Genomic DNA, 13,879 nt, shown 5'->3' with positions numbered 1-13,879 from the left:
TCTACAATCTGAGGTACAGGATCCCAGGATAAATCCTGAGGGGATTTCACTGACCTTATCAGACCCAAAAGCTACAACTCTTGTTGTATAGGTCCTGCTTTACCTTGGTCCTAACCATCCAGAAGAAAAGTATAAAAATGAAATATAAGAAATAAAGAACAATTTCTTAATTCATAAGTTACTTTTCTCCTGAAAGAATATTACCCATGTTCTTGATATTAGAAATCAATAAATTAACTCACATAAGGATTAAACTGAATTATTTATATATTTTTCAATCTTTTCAGGTTTGTGCTAAAACTCAGCAGCCAATTATCTTCAAGTAGCTAGATTTAATTGTAATTAAATAAAATGTTTTCAGTAAAACTGAATGAGAGATTCAATCCCTCAGATACATACACTAAACTCATGTAGGTATGACATTGGACAGCACAGATAATCTGTTCCCATCACTGCAAAGTTCTGCTGGTCAGCATTGGTCTAGACAGTTTTCACTAACAGGGTACACAGAAAGCACATTTTAAAAATTATCTATTTTGGCAAACAGTTGATACCTTCCTCAATATTCAGCTGCTACTGCCAACCACTATTATTTAGAAACCTTTTGTCAGTGTGTTCTAAATGTCCTAAAATAGTGACAATACTGAAAATAGTTTAAATTATAATTTAAATCAAAATAATCATCCTGGGAAACCATATGGCACTTCCCTCCTACCTTTCACCAGCTATTCCTAGTCATTATTCCTACTCTCCAATATATTTTCCTACTCTTAACCGCCATTGTTCCTTAGAATTCATTTTTTGACTTCAGAGAACATGAACTCAGCAAATCTGGCATCTACTAGGTTGGGAGTTATACTTTTTTTCTCCTATATCATTTAGGAGGCCCCAGCAAGATAATTGGAAGGAGGTATGATTGATTTTGGTTCATGGATTCTGAATTGTGACTCATTTAGGTAATCAGAATTTGTCATTCTTATTTGCCAAATGCTTATGCCTTGTCTTTTTATGTTTGTCTTTGTATGTTTTGTTTTTGTCAAATGATGGTAAATTTGAAAACATGGGCAGGTTATATTTCTTTTGAAGGGACATTTTATTTTTGCAGGCAAAGTCTTATATTCCTGTTTTGTATATGGACTTACTAGTTGCTGAATTTATTGATGTTCCTTGCTTGATCAGTGTGACATGTTTGGCTATTCTATTGTCTTATCTCAGAAAATGGGCTAGGGAAAAGTACTGGTAGAGATTCGGTAGACAAATGCCTCAATGACTTTGTGCCACACAGGCAGGATTTATCCAAGCCATTATCTGCTCTATCTACTTTAGAGGTGACCCCTTTTACAGGCTGAGAAGTGTTCTAGACACTTCCAATCGTCCCCCTTTTTCCCTCTCACTCTTTTTCAAAGAATTAGAAAACAGTTGTTTGTGTTTCTTGGTCATTGGTTTAATTTTGCTAGCAATACTTCCTTCTTTAAATGTGACCCTTACAGTGGGAATCAGTTGTAGCTTCTGCTTTTGAAAACATACTTTGGAGTTAGAAATTTGAGTTTCCAGAGAAAGTAAGTACATGTACTGGTAAGGGTAGATAGTCTGGCCCAACCTATTTTCTGGTCACTCTCTAGATAGCAGTCACGTGATCTGGAACAAGTCACCTTGGAGGTGCCTTGAGAACATATACAAACCAAGTAGAGATTACAAGGGATGCCTATTTTTCCCCCTTGTTTGAGGAAGACTCAAAGTTGAATCCACTTACTTCTGTGCAATATATTCTTAAGTACTAAAATTTGCTTGACCCTCATGTATTGAGAAAGAGTGGTTTAATATTCTGCACCCAAACCTTGTCTGCCTAACCCACTCTACTTGAAGTAGAATGCAGAAGAAAGTATTGATTATGATATTATTTTGCATCTAGCATGTAGTGTAAGAGAGGGCAAAAGGGTCAGAATTACCTTCTGTTCAGACTTTCTTTGCATTGAGACACTCTTCATTTTTTTTATCAAGTGCTGTCCATTACTGACCCTGTTCTAAATTTTTTCCTAAGTCACAGTCCTGCAATGTGTAGATAATATTGTTTACTAATGATTTTCTCTTCAAAAGAGAAAAGATACCTTGCTAAAACATGTCACCTCACTGGCTAAATTCTAACAGAGTTTTCAACAACAGAAACAAGTATTAAGGAATAGCCATAGCCTCAGCCTCCAAAAAAACTGTCTCTCCTTTGTCATAATTTTTCTCCAGAATATTTTGCCAGATCAACAACTATAGTCAGAGATATTCTAACTGAGGTTCTGAAAAGAAGAAAACCTTTTTCAGCTAAGTATGCTTCAAGGGTCACGTGGTCATAAGGAAGGGGATCCAGGCACGTGATACAAGCCGTTTGCCTTGCTCTGGCCACTTCACTGCACCTCTAGTTCACTACTACTGGCACTGAGCAGGGTTAAGTCCAGTGTATACCTTAGACTGGGCACAAAGCAAGAGGGATTAGACAGGGACAACTCATTTCCCCTAGTTTTTCTTTTTTTCATAATGGGATAAAAATGTCATAGGTAGACATCTGAAGATTGGAGCCTTGGGATGCTTCTTGCCCCACTGTTTGGACTACATACTGAACTCCAGAGTACCGGTTAGTCTCTTTCTATGCCCAAACCTGGTCTGTGCATTCCATGAAAATAGCACTACCTTCGACAGTTTGACCCTTTAGAGGGAACAGTTACATGTGGCTATCAAAACATCCATTTTGGCTACCAGTTGTGGTTATCAAAGAACTGTGACTACCAAAGCAACAATGATAAGCCTATATAGTGGGGTATTCCAACCAAATAAACCAGCAGCCAGGTCCTCTCTAAAAAACTGTCTTTGCTTTCACAGATGTGAAAGGTTTTTAATCATTCTAATTCTTAATTCCAAGAGATCTCTGTCAATTAGCCTATAAAAGGTTCTGACTAGTTTATTCATAGTTATAAACCTAAAATATATAAAAGTGTTATTATAACTCAACTTGGCCAAATACATTAGAGTGAACTCTGGTCCATTAACATGTGTCTTATGTGTATCTGTCTATTCAATGTGTGATCAATTGCAGCACCTACAGCTATTTTGTTTGAGCTCAACAACTTTTGTTTTGTTTTACTTTTTTGGAGTTTAAAAACACTTATGTTCATAATTCAAATTGGCTTACAGGTAAGTATCTGAGGTTAGGGAAATATTTCCAACTAAGTTTCCAGCTGACCAAAATGATGTCAAGACTGGTTTTACAAATACAATGCAGATTGTTGTCTGTGTACAATAACTTGTGAATTTTTTATTGGTCAAGAATAATATGTTGTCATTATCTAGTTCTCATAGGTTATCTGAAAAAATTTGTTATGATAATAAAATGGGCACCCCTTAGGCTTAGGAAACTGCTGGATGAGACTCTCCTTAGTGAATAAAGAAACAGCTGCCTCAAAACATTTATTCCATTTTTTATTCATGCAAGTACCCCAATATTTTTCATATCTGTATGGAGACAAACCCCAATAAATATTGTAAACATATCATTATAATAGATTTACAGTCATTATCAAAAGGGTAGGTCTTCTATGGATAAAACAATAAGGTTTTCTCATTAAAAGTTGCTCTTGATACAAATTTTTATTTATGTATTTAGTACAGGGTCTACAAGGTCTCACCACAAAGATCAGACTCGTAGTGAGTCTCCTGTTTTCATCCTATTACAGGTGTATGCTACCCCGCCCAGTCTCAATCAACGTCTCAGCACGCCCCAGGGGCAGGGCCAGCACAGCATGCCTGGGATCAAACCCTGGTCGCTGTGCTCTGCCTAAGCAGGCACTTCAGTCCACTGAGCTATTTGGCCAGCCCTACAATACTAAATTAAGAGATAAAGACTCCATATAGCTGTAACATTCATTATTGCTAATTTCATGGTGCACTAAATGTATTCATGCTATGTGGTTGACAGGTTTCCTAAGATATAAAACCAGGATTGTCTGTGGTAATAACATTTTCTTTTACACTCAAATATCTGTCTTTCTTTTGTGTTCCAGCTACTTGTGATAAGAGGTACATATCAAGCAAGTATAAGACCACTAGTCAAATGATAGTTTTTTTAAAAAAAGAAAAGCTTATATGATGTACATGTTATATATGAATCATTATACTTAAAGATGCTCAGGCACTGAGCAGTCCAGACAATGTCATATACTTCTTCAATGACAACTTATGAAAGAATAACAAATTAGGCAAGAGCTTCTTTGAGTACTAGATAGAGATGATTGACTAAAATGGTTATTCTATACTAAGATACACATTGTGTTTCAAAAATAATATATTTGTCATGATGAAACACCATGTGTAACTCTTGAGCTCAAGTTTCCCTTTAAAACTTTATAATTGTTGTCTGTTAACATTTTGCAGGAATTCAACTTCTAAAACAACCATGATGGGTTAGAAATAACACTCCTCTAGTTGTACTTTATATTTCATATTGAAATGAGATTATAATAGATAAGCTCATTGCTCCAACTAAAGTACTGAGGTTATTTCTAGGTGTTCAACAACTGAAGTTTGTAGACCAAAACTAGAAAGGCAACTGTTGAAGTTTGTGCCTAGCTGTCTCCCCTAAAGCCTCACCCAGTCATGGGGTAGCTTCTAGAGTTTGTGATTAATTATTGTGGGTATGGATGCTGCACCCGCACTGGGGCAGACAATTTGCATTACAAGGTAAAGAGAGAGAAGCTAACTAGCTGCCTGAGCTGCCACCACTCCCTTTGCTCTCTGTTGTTTGCAGCCACCATGAAAGGTTGCTCTCTGCCATGTGTAACACTGCCTTGGAACCAGCCAAATATGGACTGAAACCTCTAGTAACTGTGAGCTAAATAAACCTTTCCTTCCTTCATTTTGTGCCAGGTACTCGTCCCAGCAAGGAGAGAAGAGTAACTGAGACAGTAACTCAGTTAAGAGGACAGCCTGAGGTGAAGGAAGCCTGGCCCTCTTAAAGTCAGTGAGGACCCAGGACGAGGCAATTTTACTGAGTCACCCAACCTCCTGAGCAGGGAGATTGATGGACCCCAGAGAATAGGAACCAATGAATATATAGTGTACCAAAAATTAAGAGTCACCACAAATGGAAAAGTCTCCTGTGTTTTTACAGAAAGCAACATGGTCAAGCGAGATGGTGACTCATTCTGGCAGCTGACACTTACATATCAGCTGAGAGGCTCTGTCCATGGTTCCAAAAGTAATGGATGAGAAGACTTAACTCATCTTGACAGATAGCAAGAACTCAATTTTGATTAACAAAGGTGTTGCTTTAACTTGGTCTTAAATACCCAGTAGAAAAGTATAACCAAAAGATGTATGAAAATAATACCATTGTAATAAAAGCTAGATATTAAAAGAAGCTCCAACTGCCCTTCTGGCAGTTTCCAGGTATACTGATAGCTATTATGGTTCAGTGAGGCTTAAAAACTATAGTGGAAGCTATAAAACCTCAACAAGAGTGTTTAAGTTCCTTGGCTAAAATTGTCCTGCAAAACCACCAGACACTCCATCTTCTTACAGCTAAAACTAGAGGGACTTATGGCAAGAAATATCAGACTTAGATAATCTCCATCAGTAGAGAGATCTAAGAACCAGCTGATTACAATTACTATTCCAGTCCCTTAAAATCAGTGTATGGACATGGCTCTTTTCTTGCCTTTTCATTTTAGTGTTCATCCCTATACTATACATGCTTTAATTTCTTGAAAAATTTGTTTATTCTTGCCTAGAAACTGCCAAACTCCAAGTGATAACACAGATGGAATCAATAACAAATATGCCAAATTCCTTTTACCGGACTCTATGAGGTTAATTTTGTGAAGGGGAATCATAGTTGTTAAAGTACAATATAACTTCTGTCCAAAGCCCAGCAGATTAGCTCTCTGGAAAAGGCTCCTGATAGTGGACTCTCCGCTCAAAGCATCTAGATGAAAATAATATCCCCTTGTCTCCCAACTGCAGTTAGGGCTACCTCTTCAGAGGGGGCAATATTAGAGACAGCCAAGTTCAGTAGAAATATTATAGGGAGTCAGACATGGCTAGGCCCTTGAGGGAGTTGGTAGGGAAGATGAGAACACATCCAAACTGTGGTTGGAGGCACATCTAAAGAAGATTAAAGTTACAGTGGTTAGACTTCCCTACGGGATACATGGAAGTCTGAGATTTTGAGACCACCCTTCTGAGGTTTCCTGTATAAATAAAACCTTACCTCACTGGGGTGTCCCATTTTCTTTTGTCCACTAAGGCTAAGATGACTGCTAAGACTAAAGACTAGATTATTGACCAAGGTTAATGATGTCATCCATATGCCCTTGCTACCACTGGATCAACATTAAACAAGCAGCTCTACATATAATTTTATTGGTTGATTATAGTTTTGCCCCATGTTGTACCCACCTTGTGATTTTGCTCTATAAAACTTTCTCAGAGAAGCTCATTGGCACTCCATTCAGCACTCTTCCTATCTCTCAGAAACTGTTCCTATTCCCCAATAAATTTTGCTACTCTTAAAAAATGGTAATACTCATTCCTTTTCATGTCTTGCTAGTATCAGAATATGTGACTTGACATAAATAATAAGAAGACCTACATAATGTCAATAATGCAATAAACAGTTAATTATATGGGAACACATCTTAAAGAAACTTACCCTCCTTCACTTTCTGCTTCCTCTGAACTATTACTTGTTGCTGAACTTTGAACCACAGTCACTCTTCTTTTTCTAGCTCTGTGCTGAGGACTTATCCTATGAACCGTTATCTTCCCTCCAAGTTCATCTTGTATATATTCCTCTAGCTTTGGAATAGTTTCTTTAAGAAATCTGATTTCCTCTTTGAGTTCTTCCATATTTGTCAGTAATTCATTTAACTTCTCCAATATCTGAAGTTGCCTTCTCTGAAAGATTGCTGGTGTTCCTTGGCCATTATATGTTTTATCTTGCAAAGTTGTTGAAGCAAATGTATGATCCAGAGAAAATAATTTTGGCAAACTCATTGCTGTCCTTGGTTTACGAACTTTTTGATACCATAAAACCAGCAAGCTGATACCAGCAGTTCCCACCATGATAGCAAATATTAGTTCTTTGTTTGTGGAATGAGGCATTTCTTGACTTTTGTTCCTAAAATTAAAAACATAAAATATATATGAATTTTATTTTTGTTTTTGCCCAAGACAAAAACGTTAGTGTTTTTTAATCAATAAAAGCCAAGTATGTGCCATTAAAAAACTTGAAAATTCATAAAAATATAGTATTAGTAAATACCCATATAATTTATATGAACTAATAGAAATATTTACTTAATCATACTACTAAAGACTACTGTAAAGTACCAACTTTAACTCAGAATTAATGTTCTGCATGGCCAATCTGAAATTTACCCTTTGTTTGTATTTTAAAAGTGTATTAAATAGAACAGAAAATACTATGAATGTTGACAAAATTATTTATATTCTAAACTTTCTGACATTTTATTTATATATAATTTTCTAGATTTCTTGGTCTTATCTAGTATTTTAAGAATGCCCAGAAAAAGTGTAAGGGATGGCATCTAGCATAATTCCCTATTCACCTTAGAAGTAGGAAAGACTGAGGCAGAAGTCAAAGTTTAACCCTTGCCTATTTACACAGAAGACATCTGGGCCAGGCCACCTGTTGGGAGTCAAGGAAGCTAGGAAATTGATCAAATGTGTGGAGGTGGGACTAGGCCTCACTGCCTAAAGCAAACAAGCTATGCAGTCCTGAGATAAACATCCTGTCTGGTTAAGATTGGCTATTAGTTGCTAGGCAACCTTGTGTCACCTATTTCTAACTTTGCAAAAGTATGAATAAAGGACTGTTTTGTTGTGTGTTGAGTTAATCTAGCCTATCAGGTAGACCAGCGGCCACCTAGCCCAGCTTTTGTCTTCTCATCTATCTTTTCTCATTCCTGTCACCATTTCTCCCCGAGTAGACCAGATTGCAGTGAGACCAATGGATCTCTACAGTCACCTTTCCTTTTGATTACCCATCCCTCCCTCCTTCCCCTGCCCTTCAAAACTTCACAAACATGTAGGAGATAAGTAGGAGACAGGACCAATAAAGGGCAACAAGAGCCAGACCATCTGACCATGCTTACTTAGATCCTCTGCCTGAAACCTCATACCATAGGATGTAGGGGGTACCACATTCCTGCCCAATTGCCATTTCAACAAAGAAACTATATAAAGCTGGTAGAGAACAAAGAACTGGACCTTTTGTGTTTTCCTAATTTGGAGGGGGAAACACATTGGTCACCGGCTAAATTAATAAAGGCTCTGTAATTCCTTTCATTTGGCCTCTCATGGGCAATATATCCAATCCCAGCTGTTACAGCTCTTCTTTAGCAGCTAGTTCACATTAGAACTTAAATTTAAAGGGACTAATAATATTTTAAAGCAAGGAAGGGCTTAGGGATATCCAACATATTATAGAGCTTTGGCAAGTTTATAATTCATCCATCTCTGTCTGATGCAACATGGAAAACTGAAGCGATAACATATATTCAGGTATCACCCCTTTCTTCTTCTGACTCAAAACTCTGCTGATTTTTACATTTCTACTTATGTTTAGGATCTCAACATTTGTTTTTCAAATTTTCACTTTTTAAAAAACAGAAGTCATTTTTTTTTAGCTCTTTTCTCTTTCTGACCTGTGAGTTTTTTACATTCAGGGCTTAGGATATGGCCTACCTTATTTGTTATTAACTCAGTTATTTTGACTGAATACATCATAATCTTTAGTAAATCTTATCTTCATTAGTTCTACTGGCTATTTTCTGCTCTTAAAGTCAGAAAATGATTAAAGAATAACCATATATAGCCTTTCTTCATGAGACTTTAAGGTAGCAGGATGTAAATTAGTACCGTGATTAACTATTATAGTTAGAGTAAAATATATTTCAGGTTTTATACACCTTGAAGTTCCAAAATTGTTTTCCTTTCTGTTTTTATAAGCAGATAAGTACCTGCAATAAATCTTACAAGCCACGTGGGAGAAATGTTACAAGTAGCAGTAAGTTATCCCTTATAAGAAATTAGATTTGTAGTTTTTTAAATTTAATTTTTCGTGAAATTTTCTCAAGCAACAGATCATTGGAGCCTTACCACTTCTGAACCTGAGGAAAGGGAAGGAAATCAGTCCTACAGTGTCTCTTGTTTTTCAACCTAGTTTCTGAACCACAGCACAAAGAGAGAAGAATCAAACAGCCTAAGCTGAACCAACACAGGTCAGAGTTCACTGAAACTTAAGCACTTAGAATTTATGATGGTACCAAAGATGAGAGAAGTCCTGTATGTGGAAAAAAATAACATACTGAAGTCCAATCAGGGTAGGCCAAGAACAAATTCTAGGGAAAAAAGCAATCATTAGGAAGCTATAAACTAAACTATTCCTAAAGAATATACAGAACTGGGAAGCATTCAGGTTCTCAAGAGTGCTTACAGAATACATGAGGCTTTCATTAGGGAACCCAGCAGGGTAACACTTTGGCAATGAGGCTATAGTAACCTTAGAGTTTAGACTACTAAAGCTTTCCCTAAAACAGACTAAAAGTAATCCTTAAAGAAATAAACTGATTCACAAGTAATTTAATTGCCGTGAAGATGAAAGTCCAATACTATCTAAAGTATGAGCTGGGCATGATGGTGCATGTCTGTAATATTAGCATTTGGGGGGCTGGGGGGGGAGAAGCCCCATGAGCTTGTGGCCGGGCGGGGCTACATAGTGAGTGCAAGTCCAGCCTGAACTACACAACGAAATCATTCCTCTAAAAATCAAAAAATTAAAACTAAAACTAAAGACAGAAATAGAAAAAATCCAGAACTGAATAGCATAAAACCAGTATGTCTAGTATCCAATAAAAACATGATTTCACATGCAAGTAAGTAGGAAAACGACAGGTGAAAAAGAACAAGCAGTACGTATGGGGGAGGGTGACAAAAAGTCCTAAGTTAGCTAAAACATAAATTCAACACAATCCAAAAAAAACAAGAAAACCAGATCAAGACACAGTATTAGTAAGTGATAAAAATCACTGATGAAGAGGTTACCTTAAAAGCAGTCAGGAAAATAGACAGCACATGCAGAGAGAGGCTACACAGTGAGTTGAAGGCCAGCCTGAACTTGTCTTCAGAAAAACAACAATGTAGAGAGAAAAGATATAGGAGATGTATGCAGGAACAACTCAGGCACAGAAAATACTAGAGTGACCTCTTTAAAATGCTGAAAGAAACTGCCCATTTATATTTATATACTTAGTAAAATAGCTTTAAAAACAAATGGTAAAATTAAGATTTTTTGGACAAAGAAAATTTGTGAGAATTCATTACCAAAATATGTATATATGTATGTGTATATATATATATATGTATATAGATAGATAGATAGATATAAAATACATGCTAATGGAAGTTTCTTAAGCAGAAAGAAAATAACAGAGACTTGAGATGCACATAAAGAATACAGAATACCAATAGCAACAAACGTTTGAGTAAATAAAAAAGGAATATTTTCCGTTTTAAAATTTCCTTACAATTGTTCATTAAAGCTAAAATAATAATGCCAAAGGGCTTATAAGATGCATATCAGTAAAAAGTAAAACAACAATAACTCAAAGTATGTACTTTATTTGTAAATGTCTTAGAGTGTCATGTCAAATTAAATATGCATAATTATAAACCCTAGATCAACCACTAAAAAAGCTATAAATGCACAGATAAGCCAGTTAGTAGAGATAAAAATGGAACACTAAAAAAAGTCACTTAGACCTAAAGAAGGCAAGAAAAGGAGAGAAAAAAAAAAGCAAAATGGAAAATAAATAAGGCCAGAAATGATGTCATAACTTTATGGAAATGAGGCCAAAAGATCAAGAAATAACAGTATCATTGTTTGCCAATAAAATATCATTAAAACAAAAATTGATGAAATAGAAGAAATACTAGCAAATTATACATCAATAAATTTAAGGCCAGAAGGACAGGCTGTAGTGCACACGTACAAGGGTTGATTTTTTATTTTTTAATCTTTTATTTATTTATGTACTTATTTGGTACAGTCTCACTAAGCAGCTTGGATTCACAGTGATCCTCCTTCCCAGGACTGGGATTACAGGCGTGCACCACCATACCCAGTGTCATTGGCTGGCATGGTGTGCTCGGGGTTCCGAGGCCAGCATGGCATGCAGTACCAGGAATCAAACCCAGATCCTTGTGCTTGCCAGGCAGGTGGTTAGACTGCCAAGCTATCTCCCCAGCCATACAAGGGTTGATTTTTGATGAAAACACATTCATAGCAATGAAAGAAAAGAGATTTGGGTGGAAAGGTAGATATGGTGGTAGAAGCTTTTTGCAGTTTTGATTGCTTTGTGCCCTATGGGAAATAGGAAGAAAATAAACAGCTGAGAGAAATATTGGAAAGATGCAAATTATGAATTAAGTTGGATACATGAAAAGGCGGCTTCCTATACCTTTTATCCTACAATTCCACATATCCTAGCAAACTGCTACTATATCCTATACATGTAATAGCCAACTAAATGTGATGTTTTGAAATGCCCTATGCAAGAGTCTGAAAGAAAAGGCAGTATGCATCTATTTCCAAGAAGCCTGCTTTTAAAAGAACATCTCTCTTCAGCTCCGTTATACTACATCATATGCAGAGTCCAAAGGAATTATTCTGTTTGAATGCCCCAATTTATTACAGGCTGAAGTTAATGGAAAAGAACTGTAAAATAATCTTCCAGGAATTATCTCCTATCTTCAAGAGCTTCAAGAATCCCTTCCTGTAAACCAAGGACTCCAGAGAAAAGTTTAGCACTTAAGTTGGACTAATGGACTACAGAGTATCTTGCCTGGGATTTTCGTTTGTTTTTCTTGTGGTGCTGGAAATAGAACCTAGTGTCTCATGCATGCTCTATCACTGGGCTACATCTGCAGCCCCAGTGATTGTCCCCACACACACAAAGAAAGTATTTACCTAATTTGCATCAATGTGAACTGCAAATCTATCTGCCCACTCCCATTTATCTCTTCCAAGAGATATGCCAGCAATATACTTTGGTAAATTTGTAATCATAACTGTTTAATTTTATCCCCCCAAAATGTACACTGTACTACAAATAAAGCAACAGATGCAACAAAAGTCATTATAGGCCTAGACTCACTTTCACATCACAGCTAGTAATTATGCAGCAAACTCGATGATCTTCAGGTAATGTTTTATTTTGGCCAATAAAATGACTAGGACTGGGCATGTAGTTAAAACGGTAAAGCAAAACTTTAGCATGCTTGACACCCCAAGTTAAATGCCAGCACCATACACATAAACACACACAAAAAAGACAAAAGTTAACCAGAGATGTCCATAAGCTGATCTACAGGTCTACTGAAAGGAATTTTCTTATACTGGGATTCCTTTATTTGAATTATCCCAGTAGGCCTTCCTTACAGCAAATTGGTTTGAATTTTTTTTCATTTAATGAGCAAATAGTTGTGAAAATCTACCTGACAACACGTCCTTGAGACAGAACCTGGCTTTAAACACATGAGAAATAGTCACACTTTGTCTAGCTTTACTGAATTTCAAATTACTCTTTTGAGCCAGATCAAAATAATAGTAACAACCTATTATTGTTTTGCAGATAAGCAAACAAGAACACAACTGTCAACGTTTGGCCTAGGCCATCACCCAACTAGGAAGAGAGAAACGTTAACCGGAACAGGCTTTTCCTCACTCCTAGAGAGAGACCCTCTGGCTGCAGGCTGAAGATCAGAAAACATCAACAAGGACACGAAGGAGAACACTGACTGAGCAGAGGTGAAACAAGACTTCAGAACTGTGACAATTAAGACTAGAATCAACAAAGCTGACATTTGTTTTAAAAACTACAGTTATAAAATAATAGCTTAGGATACACCTGAACTTTATAACAGGGTAAAACAATCAGGCTTCTATTACCATTTGAAAAATGGTAAGATTTAAAACTTCAGTTAAAAAAAGCAGTAACTCAAGTCTGTATCATTGTCTGCAGCATAATTTCAGACGTATGAAGGTATTTCTGTAGGCCTTATGCTTTTAATTATGTTAGTAGAATAAACTGGTAGTAAGGTATAAAAATACACGTGAAAAACTTTACAACTCTAAAATTTTAATAATCAGATACAAACTATTATTCCTGTTACAAGTTTCAGTTTGAAGGTACTAGGAATAACAATGGAAAATGATAAACATTATTTTGGTATAAATTTATTAGCATCCAAAGTTAATGTGTAACACATGATCAAAGGTTTACAGAGATGCGAATCACCTAAACGATAGTCAAGTTTCCCAAGGGAGTGGCCCTGAGAACCTTTAATAGTTGAACAGATTTTCTACAGAGACCCTGAAAACTGTATTTGCAAAGAGTTCTAATACTATTTTATCTGATTTTAGTTTTCCTATTTAAAATTTCCTTAAACTGAAAGCGCTCCAGTGTTTGGTCTATCTGTAAATGTTGGATAGCACTAATAATCTGGTTTTTTGGAGTTAAACAGGTACAGAATCCAAATCTAAGGGGGACAAAACCAGGAAAAAACAGTTTCCGAGGAGGCGGAAGGATTAGCCCCAGAGGCTGTGGGGCGAGCTGAGCCGGGCTGCGAAGGGCTCAGGCTGAAGCGCCCGCCCCCGCGACCCCCGAGCGGCGTCCTTCTCGGATCGCCCGCGACCCCCGAGCGGCGTCCTTCCCGGAACGCCTGCACCCTCCGAGCCGCAGCTTCCGGACGCTGGCCCGCGAGGCCCCGAGTGCCGCAGCCCCGCCGCCACCGCCCCCTCGCCGCGAGCCGGAAG

At 37.0% G+C, this 13,879-nt stretch overlaps 1 protein-coding gene across 1 annotated transcript in view; it reads right to left on the bottom strand.

Moving 5' to 3' along the window:
* LOC101591991 (regulator of microtubule dynamics protein 2) overlaps positions 1–12,953 on the bottom strand; it is a 128,352-nt gene extending 115,399 nt beyond the window's left edge. The window contains exons 1-2 of the mRNA XM_004627620.2: positions 12,219–12,953; positions 6,692–7,159 (exon numbers count right to left, since the gene is read on the bottom strand). Of these exons, the coding sequence (XP_004627677.2) occupies positions 6,692–7,143 (452 nt within the window). The 5' untranslated portion in view covers positions 7,144–7,159; positions 12,219–12,953. The remainder of the gene's footprint in view (positions 1–6,691; positions 7,160–12,218) is intronic.
* Between the last annotated feature and the right edge of the window lie 926 nt (positions 12,954–13,879).

The sequence above is a fragment of the Octodon degus genome, unplaced genomic scaffold (genome assembly GCF_000260255.1).
Source record: "Octodon degus isolate 3935 unplaced genomic scaffold, OctDeg1.0 scaffold00020, whole genome shotgun sequence".
Classification (NCBI taxonomy): domain Eukaryota; kingdom Metazoa; phylum Chordata; class Mammalia; order Rodentia; family Octodontidae; genus Octodon; species Octodon degus.
This window is presented reverse-complemented; position numbering and strand designations above follow the sequence as displayed.